The sequence below is a fragment of the Nematostella vectensis genome, chromosome 6 (assembly GCF_932526225.1).
Source record: "Nematostella vectensis chromosome 6, jaNemVect1.1, whole genome shotgun sequence".
NCBI lineage: Eukaryota > Metazoa > Cnidaria > Anthozoa > Actiniaria > Edwardsiidae > Nematostella > Nematostella vectensis.
In genome coordinates this window covers 16731677-16752478 of record NC_064039.1, presented here as the reverse complement: position 1 = coordinate 16752478, position 20802 = coordinate 16731677, and the positions used below count along the sequence as shown (strand labels likewise).

Below are 20802 nucleotides of genomic sequence, written 5' to 3'. Positions count from 1 at the left end.
CTTTTCCTAACCTTTTTAGATCCTCTTTTAGTTTTTTAGCAAGTTCAAAGGTCAGATTGTAGTTGCTGGTTGCCCCTTTTATGTCCCGGACGAAGTTCTTTATTCCTGTGGCGACCTTCTTCATATCGTCACTTCTCTCCTTAAGGTCGTCAACCATCTCGCCCACATCAGACACGGAATCCAGGAAGGTGCCATCGGTTATGTTCGACTTGAGATACCCCCATGCCTAGTATTAGAGATTAAAAAACAAACAAACATCAGAATGACAGGCAGGCACCGACAATACATATATCCGTTTATATCTCTCCTAAGCTCCAATTTTTCCTCTGTCCACGACACCGAAGGGGTACCGGGACTATTAAGGAGGTCCCGACAGGTACTGGATTAATAAAGCCCTCCATACAGAGGAATCTTGTCCTCCCCCCTTACCCCTGTTACTCCATCCCCCTCTCTTTTCAGGAAATCCTGGATCCAACCTTGTGTAATTCCTACCTTGTCCATGATATCAAGATGTCGGGTAATATTCGCCATCTGACTGCTAATGGTGTTTCGACTCTTCGTCATCTCGCCCAGAGCCTCATACGCATGCTCTCTAACTTTCGCACAATGCTCTTGAGATTTTATCATCATAAAGATCCCAAAGCCTGAAAAGCATAATAGGGTTATTAAATACTTCTTTTTTAATAAAGATTTCAACACGAAAAAAAGCGTTTTGATGCTTTAGCTTCAAAGGTCTAAAACTGGAGACCCTTCTTTACGTTGGGCGGGGTGGAGTGGGTTGACGCACGAGGGATTCACTAATCTTCCCACGTGACGACCACGTCCTCGCTTGACGAATTTCTGATATGCCTTGTTGCACGCTGTGTCAGTTAATCGGTTGAAATTCTCGCCTCCACCGCCAGGATCACGATACTTTGTAAATGTACTCGCGCGCAGATACTTTTAGCGGAAAAATGCAAACAGATAAAAGCAACGTATTCATTGCTAAAGGATCAGCCAAAAACTTTCAATTTCAAAAAGGAAATGTTTTCATGGAAATCTTTTATTTCACTCTTTGGCGTACGGTTTTGATCGTGAGCTTGCCACTCAAAATATCACGTGATTTTTTAGTGCAAATCGCCTATTGTCTGTAAGTAATAACATCGTGTAAATTGACAGCTACATTCCGTCAAGCAAGTAAAAGTTCATCATCTGCTGTAGGTACATTCCGTCAAGCAATTAATAGTAAGTCTGCTCTAGCTCGGAAGCAATACGTTACAATACAATACAATACGTGCAAGCGCGCATACCTGTTCTGGCTAAACCAAATCCCGCTTTGAGTCCTTTTTTGAAATAACCTGCCAGCTTCGAAGCGGTTGCAAAACGACTCTTAAAATTTCTCTTCATATTTGAGATTCTTGCTTTAGAACTGCCAATAAACCTCCCGATCTTGGTTTGTTGGTATATCCGGTCCATTGAAGATGAGGCTTTAATCTTGACATTCTCTGCAACCGAAATCTGTAGAGTAGAAACATAAGTAAAGTCTGCATAATAAAAATACACATTCACTGGCCTTTTGAAAATGTAACAAGGGCTGGATGTAATATCAAACTATAATGCCACAACGCCAAATGCCAAAATTTTGGTCACGTGATTGGTGACGTCACCGATTACGTCACTAGAAGCAAGATTATGCTAACGTCATCAAAATAAAAAAAATATCTATATTTCACGAAGTTAACATCATATGGCAACCAAACTCGGTAATTGTCACGTGTCATGTAACAATATGGTAACGTGTTGTGTGACGTCACATATCTCCTAAACGAAACATCATATGACAACCAAATTTGGTATGTGTCATGTATGTGTCAAGGGGGTGCATAAATATAGTCACGTGATTGTGACGTCATTGATGACGTCACTAGAAGCAAAATATGCTGACGTCATCAAAATAAAATATATCTATATTTCACGAAGGAAACATCCTATGGCAACCAAACTCGGTAGGTTTCATGTAGGTGTCAAGGGGGATGCAAAAATATGGTCACGTCTTGTGTTAGCTAGGCAGGGCGAAGTAATATGTAACATAGAATCATGCTAACGGACTAACCTCCATGATTTTTCTGGCAGCTTGCCTCTTCTTTACGAGTTGGTACAGACGACGAGCCGCAGGAAAAGCGAGAGCTGTTGCCGGGGCGCCGATAGACAGGGCGTTCTCTAGCGCGGAGTTGTAGCCTTCCAGCAGCTCCGTGTACACCACACCATTCGCAGTGTTGTTATTCTTTTTCATTATCGTCTATTGAGGTTTGGACAGTGTTCAAATGTTATAAGACACAAAATCTTTAGGATGTAACCAAGGATGAAGACCAAAAATGTTTAAAGCTGCATTTATACTTAAAAGATTTTAGCAAAACTATAATGTTTAAGAATGTTCTAGACGGACGTCATTTGTGATGCACGCGGATAAACTTGGTGCATCAAAAAAGAAATATGACGATGTGTTAGGGAGAGGATTGGCGACGATAATGATGATGACGATAATGCTGCTGCCGCTTATAAAGATGCTGCTAATGCTGCTGCTGATGATGATAATGATAATGATGATGACGATGATGGTGATGATAATGAAGACGATAATGATGACGACGATGATAATAATGATGAAAATGATGATGATCACGACGTTATGGACTGGTACCTTGATGTCGGCTATTCCGTCGCGCATGGCATCTCGCACGCTAGGATGGATGGCTTTAATTAGATTTTCTTGCTCTTTATCAATGCGTATGAGCCCGTCCACAATCTGGTTAAACTGATTAACAACCTTTTCCACCCATAGGTGATCTCTTTCAGCTGATGAAACACACATAATAAGAATATTAAACTTTTATCCATGAACGAGTGGTTAGAAAGAAATATAGTACCTTCCTGCTGCAGTTTGTCCGCCCGCTCGCTGAGAGTTTTTACTTCGTCCCTTACGGTCTCGAAGTCTCTCTGGTAGGTCTCAAGATTGGGTTCTCCTAGAGGCCCAGCGCATCCCTTGATTGTATGGTAAATAGCGGCAGAGAGCTCTACGCCAGTCAACAGTGAATCGGTAACTTTAACACCAATTTTGAAGCCTTTAAAAAGCGCGCCTGCCCAGCCTAGAGAGAAAAATTGTCAAACAATTTATTTAAAGCTCCATAAAACGAATCTCCATGTAGGCGCATATATCTCTCTTTAGCGGGCACTTTTCACACATAGCCTAAACGGGACACATGTTTCGGTCTAGATGGTGTCCGTTATAGGAGATTCAATTGTAAAGCCTGACAATCTCCAGGTTGCACTCGGAAAATCCATTACCGTAGCCGGCAGTGCTTCATGGGTATAAGCAAATAAGCGTAAATCAAAACAAATCCAGGCTCCAGTTCATTCCTGTGAACATTCGCCTGGTTTTCAGATACCACGATTCAGCAATTTATACGCTACCCACTAAGCACTGCGAGTTACCATGCATTGATTTCCGAGTGCGAGGTTGTTAGAAATAAGTGTACAAACACCCGCGTATTAAAACCTAGAGATTAAGAACCCACAGACTGAAATTTTGCATTTCAAGCACAGACATAAAAAGCTTTGTCTGTCTTTTTATAAGAACCCCAGTCTGATCTCTTATTCGTGGATATTAATATATTGTGTTACCTTTCTTTCCAGGCGACTGTTCTTTTGTTTTCTGAGGTCTTAAAAAGCTGATTATGCTTTCAGTAAAAGCTACAAGAAAGATAAAAAAGGGAATGACAATAATATTATGGTGGGGTGATGAATAATCAACATATGATAAAACCGTGATAAAAATATAAAACCACGATAAACCGTGATAACTTATGATAAACTTTGATAAAACCATGAACAACTATGACAGACAATGATAGACTATGATAAACTAAGATAGAACAATGGCAAAACCACGACAAAATGCCATGATAAATCCACGATAAAACTCCGTGACAAACCTGATACAAAACATGGTAAACTATGATAAAACTGCAATAATACCCAATAGAATAATGATAAAACATGATAAAATATGATAAACAATGATAAAACAATAATAAATCCATCATAAACTATGATGTAAACCATGATAAATTATGATAAAAAATGATAAAACAATAATGAATCTATGATAAACCGTGATAAACTATTATGATAAACCATGATAGACTATGATGATAAAACTGTAGTCGATCATTGCAGCACCTGCTTTGTAAAGTTTTTCTTTAGCAGGCTCTCTGCCCGGTTTGTTTTTGACGTCATCTTTTACAGGCGTAACACCCTCGCTATCTTCCCCCGACGTTTCCTTCCTTGATAATGATCTACTGGCCGGTCCATGCGCCTGCCCGAATTCTTGCAGAAGCAGGAGAACGCACAGGATGGCCACAAAAGCGTGAAAGAGCCTCTTCATCGTGTGTTTGCTTTGTAGGCTAGATAAATTGTACAAAAGTATGAAACAAGTAGTAAATCTATGTTTGCTTTGTAGGCTAAACGAATTGTACAAAAGTATGAAACAAGTAGAAAATACATGTTTGTTATCAATGATAAATAAAAATACTTATTATATTTGCGCACACCTATGATCTCAACAAACAAAAGTCGGTAGATTGCCCATAACAAGTTATACTTTGTGTTTTTTTCTTAATTTTTTTAGCCAAATACGCGCCTATTTCAGTTTTGCGTTTGGTATGACGTCAGACGCGCGCAGGATTGTGATCAACTTGTTTAGAGCGGGGGTCTTACTCTCAAAATTAACGGTATCGGTATGTTATAACGACAAGATTTAACTTGTTTATTTTGATGTTAGCCCCGGCCCTAAATCGGTTCCATTTTCTAAAAAAAAGAGACTTCTATTGGTTATATATTTAACGGTGATCAAACAGTACTATACAGAAACACAGCAAGTAAATTTTACGTACCTTCTACGAACTCTGCCTGCAGAAACGCCAAACTTCTCGAAGATTCTCTTAGACGAAGACTTATATTACCGTAAAATGATATGTAAATATGACAAAACTGGTGGCCAATAGATCATACCAACTCAAGGAATAACAAGCAGAGCCGCCGGAATCCATGTTTCGCGCAATGTCCACGTCAAGTTTTAAAGGATCTCTACCTTGGGGGGTAAGAATAATGATAATGTTCGAAATTTTGACATTAAGATATTATCAAGTGCATTAAAGAGTCAGAGATAAAAAGAAATGTTAAAAAAAATAGAGTCATCGGTGACTTATAAATCTTGTATTACTTATTTTTCTAGCTGGTGTAGGTCGAGTTACTATTATCAAACATCTGAATGAACACCAGGTCATAAGAAAGGTCAAACCATATTTAAATTAAGGAATGACAAACGAAGCAAGAAAAATCAAAGGGTTAAAATCCTGTAATATCGCGTTGGAAAATTACATATGGGCGTTTCAAAGGTAACATAGAACTATACTTTACAGTACAGTGGAACCCTGCTCTACGGACACCCGCTTAATACGGACACCCCGACAAAAGTCTCATATATTCTCTTTTGATTTAAAGCGCTGTATACGGACACCCGTTAATACGGACAACGGACACTTTTATGTGTCCAAAAGACATTTTCCATACAAAATTAACCCCGCAAGGAGATTGATGCTCAAAAATGCCTGTTCTGAGCAGAGTGGACACAACCTTTGTTGAAGTATAACGGATTTAGTTAGAATAATTGAAGTTGAATCGTCGCAAGGACGATTGAGGAAAAGAGAAGTTATCCTGTTTTGTTGTTGCTTAAAAAAAAACGCTATCACGTTAAGTTATAAAGAAATAACCGGAACATGTCACTAGTTCGCAGACGTACTTTATCAAAATGTAACTTAATATATGAGTTTTAAAGATTAAAATTTCAAAATATAACATGTTATGTTGCTGTAGCATGCGTTTTGAGTGTTTGAAATTCCTTTTTGACACTTGCGAAAGCTGGAGGATGTCCGTATTACCGGGGTTCCTCTGTAAAAGCCAGCATACAACATTACAGTATATGGAAGCCAGCATCCACAACATTACAGTACATGGAAGCCAGCATCCACAACATTACAGTACACGGAAGCCAGCATACAACATTACAGTACATGGAAGCCAGCATCCACAACATTACAGTACATGGATGCCACCACCCACAAACATTACAGTACATGGAAGCGAGCATCCACAACATTACAGTACATGGAAGCCAGCATACAACATTACAGTACATGGAAGCCAGCATCCACAACATTACAGTACACGGAAGCCAGCATACAACATTACAGTACATGGAAGCCAGCATCCACAACATTACAGTACATGGAAGCCAGCATCCACAACATTACAGTACACGGAAGCCAGCATACAACATTACAGTACATGGAAGCCAGCATACACAACATTACAGTACATGGAAGCCAGCATCCACAACATTACAGTACATGGAAGCCAGCATCCACAACATTACAGTACATGGAAGCCAGCATACACAACATTACAGTACATGGAAGCCAGCATACAACATTACAGTACATGGAAGCCAGCATCCACAACATTACAGTACACGGACGCCAGCATCCACAACATTACAGTACATGGAAGCCAGCATCCACAACATTACAGTACATGGAAGCGAGCATCCACAACATTACAGTACATGGAAGCCAGCATCCACAACATTACAGTACATGGATGCCACCACCCACAAACATTACAGTACATGGAAGCGAGCATCCACAACATTACAGTACATGGAAGCCAGCATACAACATTACAGTACATGGAAGCCAGCATCCACAACATTACAGTACACGGAAGCCAGCATACACAACATTACAGTACACGGAAGCCAGCATCCACAACATTACAGTACATGGAAGCCAGCATCCACAACATTACAGTACATGGAAGCCAGCATCCACAACATTACAGTACACGGAAGCCAGCATACAACATTACAGTACATGGAAGCCAGCATCCACAACATTACAGTACACGGAAGCGAGCATCCACAACATTACAGTACACGGAAGCCAGCATACAACATTACAGTACATGGAAGCCAGCATCCACAACATTACAGTACACGGAAGCCAGCATCCACAACATTACAGTACATGGAAGCCAGCATACACAACATTACAGTACATGGAAGCCAGCATACACAACATTACAGTACATGGAAGCCAGCATCCACAACATTACAGTACATGGAAGCCAGCATACAACATTACAGTACATGGAAGCCAGCATACAACATTACAGTACATGGAAGCCAGCATACAACATTACAGTACATGGAAGCCAGCATACAACATTACAGTACACGGAAGCCAGCATCCACAACATTACAGTACATGGAAGCCAGCATCCACAACATTACAGTAAATGGAAGCCAGCATCCAACATTACAGTACATGGGAGCCAGCATCCACAACATTACAGTACACGGAAGCCAGCATACAACATTACAGTACATGGAAGCCAGCATCCACAACATTACAGTACATGGAAGCGAGCATCCACAACATTACAGTACACGGAAGCCAGCATACAACATTACAGTACATGGAAGCCAGCATCCACAACATTACAGTACATGGAAGCCAGCATACAACGTTACAGTACATGGAAGCCAGCATCCACAACATTACAGTACATGGAGGCCAGCATACAACATTACAGTACATGGAAGCCAGCATACAACATTACAGTACATGGAAGCCAGCATACACACCATTACAGTACATGGAAGCCAGCATCCACAACATTACAGTACATGGAAGCCAGCATCCACAACATTACAGTACACGGAAGCCAGCATCCACAACATTACAGTACATGGAAGCCAGCATCCACAACATTACAGTACATGGAAGCCAGCATACAACGTTACAGTACATGGAAGCCAGCATACAACATTACAGTACATGGAAGCCAGCATCCACAATATTACAGTACATGGAGGCCAGCATACACAACATTACAGTACATGGAAGCCAGCATACACAACATTACAGTACATGGAAGCCAGCATCCACAACATTACAGTACATGGAAGCCAGCATACAACGTTACAGTACATGGAAGCCAGCATACAACATTACAGTACATGGAAGCGAGCATCCACAACATTACAGTACATGGAGGCCAGCATACACAACATTACAGTACATGGAAGCCAGCATACACAACATTACAGTACATGGAAGCCAGCATCCACAACATTACAGTACATGGAAGCCAGCATACAACATTACAGTACATGGAAGCCAGCATCCACAACATTACAGTACATGGAAGCCAGCATACAACATTACAGTACATGGAGGCCAGCATCCACAACATTACAGTTCATGGAGGCCAGCATACAACATTACAGTACATGGAAGCCAGCATCCACAACATTACAGTACATGGAAGCCAGCATCCACAACATTACAGTACCTGGAAGCCAGCATCCACAACATTACAGTAAATGGAAGCCAGCATCCAACATTACAGTACATGGAAGCCAGCATACAACATTACAGTACATGGAAGCCAGCATCCACAACATTACAGTACATGGAAGCCAGCATCCACAACATTACAGTACACGGAAGCCAGCATCCACAACATTACAGTATATGGAAGCCAGCATCCACAACATTACAGTACATGGAAGCCAGCATCCACAACATTACAGTACCTGGAAGCCAGCATCCACAACATTACAGTACCTGGAAGCCAGCATACAACATTACAGTACATGGAAGCCAGCATCCACAACATTACAGTACATGGAAGCCAGCATCCACAACATTACAGTTCATGGAAGCCAGCATACAACATTACAGTACATGGAAGCCAGCATCCACAACATTACAGTACATGGAAGCCAGCATCCACAACATTACAGTACATGGAAGCCAGCATCCACAACATTACAGTACATGGAAGCCAGCATCCACAACATTACAGTACCTGGAAGCCAGCATCCACAACATTACAGTACCTGGAAGCCAGCATACAACATTACAGTACATGGAAGCCAGCATCCACAACATTACAGTACATGGAAGCCAGCATCCACAACATTACAGTACATGGAAGCCAGCATCCACAACATTACAGTTCATGGAAGCCAGCATACAACATTACAGTACATGGAAGCCAGCATCCACAACATTACAGTACATGGAAGCCAGCATCCACAACATTACAGTACATGGAAGCCAGCATCCACAACATTACAGTACATGGAAGCCAGCATCCACAACATTACAGTACATGGAAGCCAGCATCCACAACATTACAGTACATGGAAGCCAGCATACAACATTACAGTACATGGAAGCCAGCATACAACATTACAGTACATGGAAGCCAGCATACACACCATTACAGTACATGGAAGCCAGCATCCACAACATTACAGTACATGAAAGCCAGCATCCACAACATTACAGTACATGGAGGCCAGCATACAACATTACAGTACATGGAAGCCAGCATCCACAACATTACAGTACATGGAAGCCAGCATCCACAACATTACAGTACATGGAAGCCAGCATCCACAACATTACAGTACATGGAAGCCAGCATTCACAACATTACAGTACATGGAAGCCAGCATCCACAACATTACAGTACATGGAGGCCAGCATACAACATTACAGTACATGGAAGCCAGCATCCACAATATTACAGTACATGGAGGCCAGCATACAACATTACAGTACATGGAAGCCAGCATCCACAACATTACAGTACATGGAGGCCAGCATACAACATTACAGTACATGGAAGCCAGCATCCACAACATTACAGTACATGGAAGCCAGCATACACAACATTACAGTACATGGAAGCCAGCATCCACAACATTACAGTAAATGGAAGCCAGCATACAACATTACAGTACATGGAAGCCAGCATTCACACCATTACAGTACATGGAAGCCAGCATACACAACATTACAGTACATGGAAGCCAGCATCCACAACATTACAGTACATGGAAGCCAGCATCCACAACATTACAGTACATGGAAGCCAGCATCTACAACATTACAGTACACGGAAGCCAGCATACAACATTACAGTACACGGAAGCGAGCATCCACAACATTACAGTACACGGACGCCAGCATCCACAACATTACAGTACATGGAAGCCAGCATCCACAACATTACAGTACATGGAAGCCAGCATACAACATTACAGTACATGGAAGCCAGCATACAACATTACAGTACATGGAAGCCAGCATCCACAACATTACAGTACATGGAAGCCAGCATCCACAACATTACAGTACATGGAAGCCAGCATACAACATTACAGTACATGGAAGCCAGCATACAACATTACAGTACATGGAAGCCAGCATACAACATTACAGTACATGGAAGCCAGCATCCACAACATTAAAGTACATGGAAGCCAGCATCCACAACATTACAGTACATGGAAGCCAGCATACAACGTTACAGTACATGGAAGCCAGCATACACAACATTACAGTACATGGAAGCCAGCATACAACATTACAGTACATGGAAGCCAGCATACACAACATTACAGTACATGGAAGCCAGCATCCACAACATTACAGTACATGGAAGCCAGCATACACAACATTACAGTACATGGAAGCCAGCATACAACATTACAGTACATGGAAGCCAGCATACACAACATTACAGTACATGGAAGCCAGCATCCACAACATTACAGTACATGGAAGCCAGCATACAACATTACAGTACATGGAAGCCAGCATACAACATTACAGTACATGGAAGCCAGCATTCACAACATTACAGTACATGGAAGCCAGCATCCACAACATTACAGTACATGGAAGCCAGCATACAACATTACAGTACATGGAAGCCAGCATACAACATTACAGTACATGGAAGCCAGCATCCACAAACATTACAGTACATGGAAACCAGCATCCACAACATTACAGTACATGGAAGCCAGCATCCACAACATTACAGTACACGGAAGCCAGCATACAACATTACAGTACATGGAAGCCAGCATCCACAACATTACAGTACATGGAGGCCAGCATACAACATTACAGTACATGGAAGCCAGCATCCACAACATTACTGTACATGGAAGCCAGCATCCACAACATTACAGTACATGGAAGCCAGCATCTACAACATTACAGTACATGGAGGCCAGCATACAACATTACAGTACATGGAAGCCAGCATCCACAACATTACAGTACATGGAAGCCAGCATCCACAACATTACAGTACATGGAAGCCAGCATACAACATTACAGTACATGGAAGCGAGCATCCACAACATTACAGTACATGGAAGCCAGCATCCACAACATTACAGTACACGGAAGCCAGCATCTACAACATTACAGTACACGGAAGCCAGCATACAACATTACAGTACACGGAAGCGAGCATCCACAACATTACAGTACACGGACGCCAGCATCCACAACATTACAGTACATGGAAGCCAGCATCCACAACATTACAGTACATGGAAGCCAGCATACAACATTACAGTACATGGAAGCCAGCATACAACATTACAGTACATGGAAGCCAGCATCCACAACATTACAGTACATGGAAGCCAGCATCCACAACATTACAGTACATGGAAGCCAGCATACAACATTACAGTACATGGAAGCCAGCATACAACATTACAGTACATGGAAGCCAGCATACAACATTACAGTACATGGAAGCCAGCATCCACAACATTAAAGTACATGGAAGCCAGCATCCACAACATTACAGTACATGGAAGCCAGCATACAACGTTACAGTACATGGAAGCCAGCATACACAACATTACAGTACATGGAAGCCAGCATACAACATTACAGTACATGGAAGCCAGCATACACAACATTACAGTACATGGAAGCCAGCATCCACAACATTACAGTACATGGAAGCCAGCATACACAACATTACAGTACATGGAAGCCAGCATACAACATTACAGTACATGGAAGCCAGCATACACAACATTACAGTACATGGAAGCCAGCATCCACAACATTACAGTACATGGAAGCCAGCATACAACATTACAGTACATGGAAGCCAGCATACAACATTACAGTACATGGAAGCCAGCATTCACAACATTACAGTACATGGAAGCCAGCATCCACAACATTACAGTACATGGAAGCCAGCATACAACATTACAGTACATGGAAGCCAGCATACAACATTACAGTACATGGAAGCCAGCATCCACAAACATTACAGTACATGGAAACCAGCATCCACAACATTACAGTACATGGAAGCCAGCATCCACAACATTACAGTACACGGAAGCCAGCATACAACATTACAGTACATGGAAGCCAGCATCCACAACATTACAGTACATGGAGGCCAGCATACAACATTACAGTACATGGAAGCCAGCATCCACAACATTACTGTACATGGAAGCCAGCATCCACAACATTACAGTTCATGGAAGCCAGCATCCACAACATTACAGTACATGGAAGCCAGCATACAACATTACAGTACATGGAGGCAGCATACAACATTACAGTACATGAAAGCCAGCATCCACAACATTACAGTAAATGGAAGCCAGCATCCACAACATTACAGTACATGGAAGCCAGCATACAACATTACAGTACATGGAAGCCAGCATCCACAACATTACAGTACATGGAAGCCAGCATACACAACATTTCAGTACATGGAAACCAGCATCCACAACATTATAGTACATGGAAGCCAGCATCCACAACATTACAGTACATGGAAGCCAGCATACAACATTACAGTACATGGAAGCCAGCATACACAACATTACAGTACATGGAAGCCAGCATACAACATTACAGTACATGGAAGCCAGCATCCACAACATTACAGTACATGGAAGCCAGCATACACAACATTACAGTACATGGAAGCCAGCATACAACATTACAGTACATGGAAGCCAGCATACACAACATTACAGTACATGGAAGCCAGCATACAACATTACAGTACATGGAAGCCAGCATCCACAACATTACAGTACATGGAAGCCAGCATACAACATTACAGTACATGGAGGCCAGCATACAACATTACAGTACATGGAAGCCAGCATCCACAACATTACAGTACATGGAGGCCAGCATACAACATTACAGTACATGGAAGCCAGCATCCACAACATTACAGTACATGGAAGCCAGCATACACAACATTACAGTACATGGAAGCCAGCATCCACAACATTACAGTAAATGGAAGCCAGCATACAACATTACAGTACATGGAAGCCAGCATTCACACCATTACAGTACATGGAAGCCAGCATACACAACATTACAGTACATGGAAGCCAGCATCCACAACATTACAGTACATGGAAGCCAGCATCCACAACATTACAGTACATGGAAGCCAGCATCCACAACATTACAGTACATGGAAGCCAGCATACAACATTACAGTACATGGAAGCCAGCATCCACAACATTACAGTACATGGAAGCCAGCATACAACATTACAGTACATGGAAGCCAGCATCCACAACATTACAGTACATGGAAGCCAGCATACACAACATTACAGTACATGGAAGCCAGCATACAACATTACAGTACATGGAAGCCAGCATACAACATTACAGTACATGGAAGCCAGCATACACAACATAACAGTACACGGAAGCAAGCATCCACAACATTATAGTACACGGAAGCCAGCATACAACATTACAGTACATGGAAGCCAGCATCCACAACATTACAGTACATGGAAGCCAGCATCCACAACATTACAGTACATGGAAGCCAGCATCCACAACATTACAGTACATGGAAGCCAGCATCCACAACATTACAGTACATGGAAGCCAGCATTCACAACATTACAGTACATGGAAGCGAGCATCCACAATATTACAGTACATGGAAGCCAGCATCCACAACATTACAGTACACGGAAGCCAGCATCCACAACATTACAGTACATGGAAGCGAGCATCCACAACATTACAGTACATGGAAGCGAGCATCCACAACATTACAGTACATGGAGGCCAGCATACAACATTACAGTACATGGAAGCCAGCATCCACAACATTACAGTACATGGAAGCCAGCATCCACAACATTACAGTACATGGAAGCCAGCATACACAACATTACAGTATATGGAAGCCAACATCCACAACATTACAGTACATGGAAGCCAGCATACAACATTACAGTACATGGAAGCCAGCATACAACGTTACAGTACATGGAAGCCAGCATACAACATTACAGTACATGGAAGCGAGCATCCACAAACATTACAGTACATGGAAGCCAGCATACACAACATTACAGTACATGGAAGCCAGCATACAACATTACAGTACATGGAAGCGAGCATTCAAAACATATTTCATCACGCTTACACCTTACTTAAATGGTACGAGTCCATAGCAATAAACCCGTAGAATTCATTTCTGAAAGGACCTTAGAATTGGTCGATGTAACAAAACTTAAGTGAATATCTTAAGTGGGGTGAAAACGCCAAGGCTACAAGGAAGAGCGACTATGCTACGCCCCGGGTGCTAAAAAAAAAAGAAACTAAATGTACTTTAAACTTGGAAAAACAAGTGGTCGAAACTCCGCTACTGTGTTTTTAGTCCTTAAATAAGAACCTTTCAAATCATCTGCAGAGCGCACCCATTTTTGTGTTGGGACGATATCTTAACGGATAAATCAGACCAATTAAATCTCGGATGGCTTGCTTCCAATCAATTTAACCAGAAACGCTTTTAAGGCTATGTACTCTTCGAACTAGCACTCCTACTTGAAATTTGTAAAAGCTTCACCTACAAGAAATTTACTCTCTTCTGCTACTTCCAAAGGTTTGTTAAGATGGCACAGTCAAAGGTACCACATGGAAGATGCTGTGAAGAAGAAGACGTGCTTCTGAACAAGAAAAGATTCTCAAATCTGGATTCGCTTTATTTACATAAGTTTGCCCATTTATTTAATCCCATGAGACAGTGCGGGTTGCAACACAAAGACTCTCTGCTGCAACATTTGTATTTCATTTTTACAACTTTTATAGGTACGAAAAGGTGTTTCCTTGTTCATGTTTGTTATATCGAGCAGTCTTAGGGGCTTAAAAAGCAAGTGTTTGCGTTTTCAATTAACCGTTAAACTTGGAGATTTCACGTCCTCACGGCTCAATAGTGCAAAACAGAAAGCGCATTTTACCAGCTTCTATTAAATTCGCAATCCAATTCCATTGATTTTCGCAGTGCATGTCCCCTAATTAACCGGGAGCATGAAATTTTATCATTGGCCAAATGACCACGGAACATATAACAAAGATGATAAATAATTGATTAGCATCACGGTTGATATAGTTCGGAGACTGGCCATTCATAAAATTCACTGAACAATTAAGAACGTGGAAGGAAGAGTATTTGGCAAATAATGCCGTTTGATAAACCGTTTACTTACTTGAGCAGATTTGTGGCCAAGTCTTTAGCGAGGTCGAACGTCTGGTTATAGCCATCAGAAGTCTCAATATTCGACACGAAGTTATCTATAGAAGTGCTTACACCAGTCATCTCGGTATTTGTCTTGGCCAAATCATCTGTCAGCTTCTTGACGTCCGTCAAAGAATCCAAGAAAGTTTGATCACTCATGTTGCCGCGCACGTAATTCCAAGCCTGATTCGATTCACAGAATAATCTAAGCAATTATAAACTAAGACAACGAATTTGGTTTAAGCATATTCGAGTCAGTGTGTAGAGATTCTATAATCTAGATCATATTTTCTTTTCTGCGGCTGTTCTACTTTTAAGAAATGGAATGCATTCAGATGAGTAATTATTGAGCAGTTACAATTACACTAGATATTACTTGAAATTGCTTTTATCCGGTTTCCAATATTTTAACAGGCGCGCTATCTAGAGGGATACGCGGGTGGGTGCATAAAGGTAGGTTATTTCATATTCGTCAATCGTCAAATAGTATTCATTTTACATACAAAACTTATGACTTACCTCCCACTCTCACCCCCTCTCACCCTCCCCCAGCAAATCCCGACTACGGCGCATGTAACTATTTTGAATCTTATTTCAATTTAAGCTCCACAAAATGTCAAGCTACCATTACATGAAAACAAGGGTAGATATAAAGAAAAAAAGGTTTTCTGGTGTTGAGAGGCATCCTTACTTCTTCCATGATTCGGAGATGATCTCTGATGTCGTTTAGGTTAGCTTTGATCTTCTGTTCGGCTAAAGTCACGTTTTTGTAAGCAGCTTCAGCCTGTTCCGCCATCTCCTTACACTTCTTACGCTCCTTGATTAAGTAGAATGCCTGCAGACCTGTTGATGAACACCATTGTATTACTAAAGACATTGCTTATACTCCAGGTGTTGCTGGTCAGCGGGATTTACCGTGTATTACATCGCAAATGATAAAACCACAGTCTTTCCACCCGCGTCAGTGAAGGAATTCTAAGAACATACGAATTATTTAAGTAATTAAACATCTATGAGTTATATCTTCATGCTCTAATTCATAAAATAAACTTAGTTGGGGTGTAAATGTATCCGTCTGTGGAGTTTTCTCTTTCCTAGAAGCTCAATTTTATGAGTTTAAAGCGATTTAAGTTTGTTTCTTATTTTGTGTCTATAATATATTTATTAAGGCTGACAACTTAATTCTGACTACCTCAGCCTCAGCCTCAGCCTCAACCTCAGCCTCAGCCTCAGCCTCAGCCTCAGCCTCAACCTCAGCCTCAACCTCAGCCTCAGCCTCAGCCTCAGCCTCAACCTCAGCCTCAGCCTCAGCCTCAGCCTCAGCCTCATCCTCATCCTCAGCCTCAGCCTCAACCTCAGCCTCAACCTCAGCCTCAACCTCAGCCTAAGCCTCAGCCTAAGCCTCATCCTCATCCTCAGCCTCAGCCTCAGCCTCAGCATCAACCTCAGCCTCAGCCTCAGCCTCAGCCTCATCCTCATCCTCAGCCTCAGCCTCAGCCTCAGCCTAAGCCTCAGCCTCAGCCTCAACCTCAGCCTCAGCCTCAACCTCAGCCTCAGCCTCAGCCTCAGCCTCAGCCTCAGCCTCAACCTCAGCCTCAACCTCAGCCTAAGCCTCAGCCTCAGCCTCAACCTCAACCTCAGCCTCAGCCTCAACCTCAGCCTAAGCCTCAGCCTCAGCCTCAACCTCAGCCTCAGCCTCAACCTCAGCCTCAGCCTCAGCCTCAGCCTCAGCCTCAACCTCAGCCTCAACCTCAACCTCAGCCTAAGCCTCAGCCTCAGCCTCAACCTCAACCTCAGCCTCAGCCTCAGCCTCAGCCTCAGCCTCAGCCTCAGCCTCAACCTCAGCTTCAGCGCGATTTTTTGGCAGATTTTAAGCTGTACGAAAGAACTGACATCTGTACAGGATAGTTAAGAGTAAAGTCCATCTGCAGAGCGCACAGTACAGTATGGCTGCTTAATGCTTTAGAGTATTTGGAAAGGGGTTGTTGGGTTGGTTTTCTGGAGATTATGGTGGCTACGGTATTAATTTCTGGTGCGCAAGTGCAAAGCACAGGATCACATAATTCCCCGCTAGAATACGCAAAGTAAATTAGTGGCACAAAATAATAGAAACAATGCAATCTCAGCATATTACATTCAAAAGCATGATCATTTCTGCTGCTTTACCACACTTTTAGGCCAAAATACTCTCTCTCGCTTATAATTTTTAATGTTTGAAAATGATTCTGTTTGTTCTCCTATATTTTCTGTAGGGCTTTCATGTCTATACCTCATTTCTAATGAACACGCCCATACAGAGACAGATCCAGGGGTGGAAATGGGGGTGATTTTCTTTTGAAGACATCTGAAGACATCATATAAGTTAACCGTCACCAAATTTTTCTCATACAGAATGTCTGCTTGATGCTTTAAAGTATTTGGAAAGGGGTTGTTGGGTTGGTTTTCTGGAGATAATGGTGGCTAGTTTTAATTTCTGGTGCACACTTGCTAATCACAGGATCACATAATTCCCCGCTAGAATACGCAAAGTAAATTAGTGGCACAAAATAATAGAAACAATGCAATCTCAGCAAATTACATTAAAAATAATGATCATTTCTGCTCTTTTACCACACTTTTAGGCCAAAATAATGCAAAATTGTTTCTAGTGTGCACACTAAATAACGATTTTCATGAATTTCAGTTAGTTGACATGACAAATAAAATTTCACCAGGAGGGTAAGTTTTACCAGAGATGTGTAAGGTTATACACTTACACACACTGGTTATACACAAGGAGGGTTGACCAACAATTTACTAAAGTACTAAAAACTATTATTCATTGCTTAGCACCTTTTTATGCTAGAATACATGGGTTGTGTCCAAAATATACACCCTTCCTAATTCTAGATACTGTAACACTTGAAAATCTATAGTCAACGCCCTGATGATAAAGAAATAAATTATGAAAACTACATTTTGGGTGGACTGAGAAAGATAAAGTTGTGAAGCAGAAAAGATTTTAGTGTCCAGTGGAGTTCAATGACTGTGGTCACACAAGTAAACACAATAAGTTGCTCAAGTTTAAGCCCCACCTCTCTCTCTCTCGCTTATTTTTTTATAAGTACTTTTATTGTTTGATACATTCACTGTACGCCGTTGCATTTTTATCACACGTGAAACTATTGAGAAAATTAATATATAAAATCTCCGGCTTTATAGTAGACCCCTGGTATGAAGTAACTGCCTTGAAGAACAGTTTAAAATAACTGAAATACCTCGTGATTTAGATAGAAGAACAGAGGGGCAAAGTTAGTAGTTCTCTATTTAATTTTATATCAAGTAAAACTTTTACACTAGTGTTTTAGTTGCTGTACTTAGCTTATTACAACGCATTAGCATCGAGTCGACGGTGCTTCCCGGGTCTGTGTTCAGCGTTTAGTGAACTATAAGTGCGTGTTTTCCGATATTGAATGTGGCGTATTATTTTCAGGGTGTAAAACAGCTTCAAAGAAACGGTTAGGTTGTATATTCGTACTCCCCTTCGCGTCGCCATTTTGTTTCAAGTGATAGCTTGGCATACAAAGACCAAGGAGGAGGGGGGTGAGGGGTATTCTGCTGTGATTGGATAATTTCTTTATTTACAAAATGCCTCCAATTTTAGTTATGACCCTAACTGACAGGAATTCCGCAAATGCGGACATCTTACCAGCTGACGCAAACCCAAAAGCCAACTCTAATCCTGCTTTGAACCTTTTGGCGACGGTAAAGGCCTTTTCATACCGAACCTTCAGCTTCTGTTTAGCAGCAGCTATCTTGCCTTTAAATTTCCCATAAAACTTAGCGATCTTGTTGGACTTTTTGGAAGTAGCCGAAGTAGAAGGTAACTCAAGGTCAACGTTATCTAAAGCGGCAAGCTGAAAAGAACAGTTAAGAGAATTAACAGAAAAGAACAGCATGCTATTAGGAGATAATACAACGATCTCCCTATTCTCCTCACTTACGCCAAATACCTCCATCTCCTTACTCTACCTCAAATACCTCCATCTCCTCACTCTACTCCAAATACCTCCATCTCCTCACTCTACCCCAAATACCTCCATCTCTTTACTCTACCCCAAATACCTCCATCTCCTTACTCTACCCCAAATACCTCCATCTCTTTACTCTACCCCAAATACCTCCATCTCCTTACTCTACTCCAGATACCTCAATCTTTTTACTCTACCCCAAATACCTCCATCTCCTTACTCTACCCCAAATACCTCCATCTCCTCACTCTACTACAAATACCTCCATCTTTTTACTCTACTCCAAATACCTCCGTCTCTTTACTCTACCCCAAATACCTTCATCTCTTTACTCTACCCCAAATACCTCAATCTCTTTACTCTATTCCAAATACCTCCAGCTCTTTACTCTACCCCAAATACCTCCATCTCTTTACTCTACCCCAAATACCTCAATCTCTTTACTCTATTCCAAATACCTCCATCTCTTTACTCTACCCCAAATACCTCCATCTCTTTACTCTACCCCAAATACCTCCATCTCCTTACTCTACCCCAAATACCTCCATCTCCCCACTCTACTACAAATACCTCCATCTCCTCACTCTACTACAAATACCTCCATCTTTTTTACTCTATTCCAAATACCTCCATCTCTTTACTCTACTCCAAATACCTCCATCTCCTCACTCTACTCCAAATACCTCCATCTCCTTACTCTACTCCAAATACCTCCATCTCTTTACTCTACTCCAAATACCACCATCTCCTCACTCTACTCCAAATACCTCCATCTCCTCACTCTACCCCAAATACCTCCATCTCTTTACTCTACCCCAAATACCTCCATCTCTTTACTCTACCCCAAATACCTCCATATCCTCACTCTACTCCAAATACCTCCATCTCCTCACTCTACCCCAAATACCTCCATCTTCTTACTCTACCCGAAATACCTCCATCTCCTTACTCTACTCCAAATACCACCATCTCGCCACTCTACCCCAAATACCTCCATCTCTTTACTCTACTCCAAATACCTCCATCTCTTTACTCTACCCCAAACACCGCCAACTCTTTATTCTACCCCAAATACCTCCATCTCCTCACTCTACCCCCAAATACCTCCATCTCCTCCTTCTACCCCAAAAACCTCTATCTCCTCACTCTACTCTAAATCCCTCCATCTCCTCACTCTACTCTAAATCCCTCCATCTCCTCACTCTACTACAAAAACCTCCATCTCCTCACTCTACTCCAAATACCTCCATCTCCTCACTCTACC

At 41.7% G+C, this 20802-nt stretch overlaps 1 protein-coding gene across 2 annotated transcripts in view; it reads right to left on the bottom strand.

Moving 5' to 3' along the window:
* Window positions 1-20802, bottom strand: part of LOC116618750 — a 46020-nt gene that overhangs the window by 19646 nt on the left and 5572 nt on the right. For both annotated transcript variants that reach the window (XM_032382813.2, XM_048728694.1), the window contains exons 6-16: window positions 19217-19424; window positions 16220-16371; window positions 15500-15711; window positions 4219-4442; window positions 3661-3729; window positions 2907-3125; window positions 2681-2835; window positions 2093-2278; window positions 1290-1497; window positions 493-644; window positions 12-226 (exon numbers count right to left, since the gene is read on the bottom strand). In XM_032382813.2, the coding sequence (XP_032238704.2) occupies window positions 12-226; window positions 493-644; window positions 1290-1497; window positions 2093-2278; window positions 2681-2835; window positions 2907-3125; window positions 3661-3729; window positions 4219-4442; window positions 15500-15711; window positions 16220-16371; window positions 19217-19424 (2000 nt within the window). The remainder of the gene's footprint in view (window positions 1-11; window positions 227-492; window positions 645-1289; window positions 1498-2092; window positions 2279-2680; window positions 2836-2906; window positions 3126-3660; window positions 3730-4218; window positions 4443-15499; window positions 15712-16219; window positions 16372-19216; window positions 19425-20802) is intronic.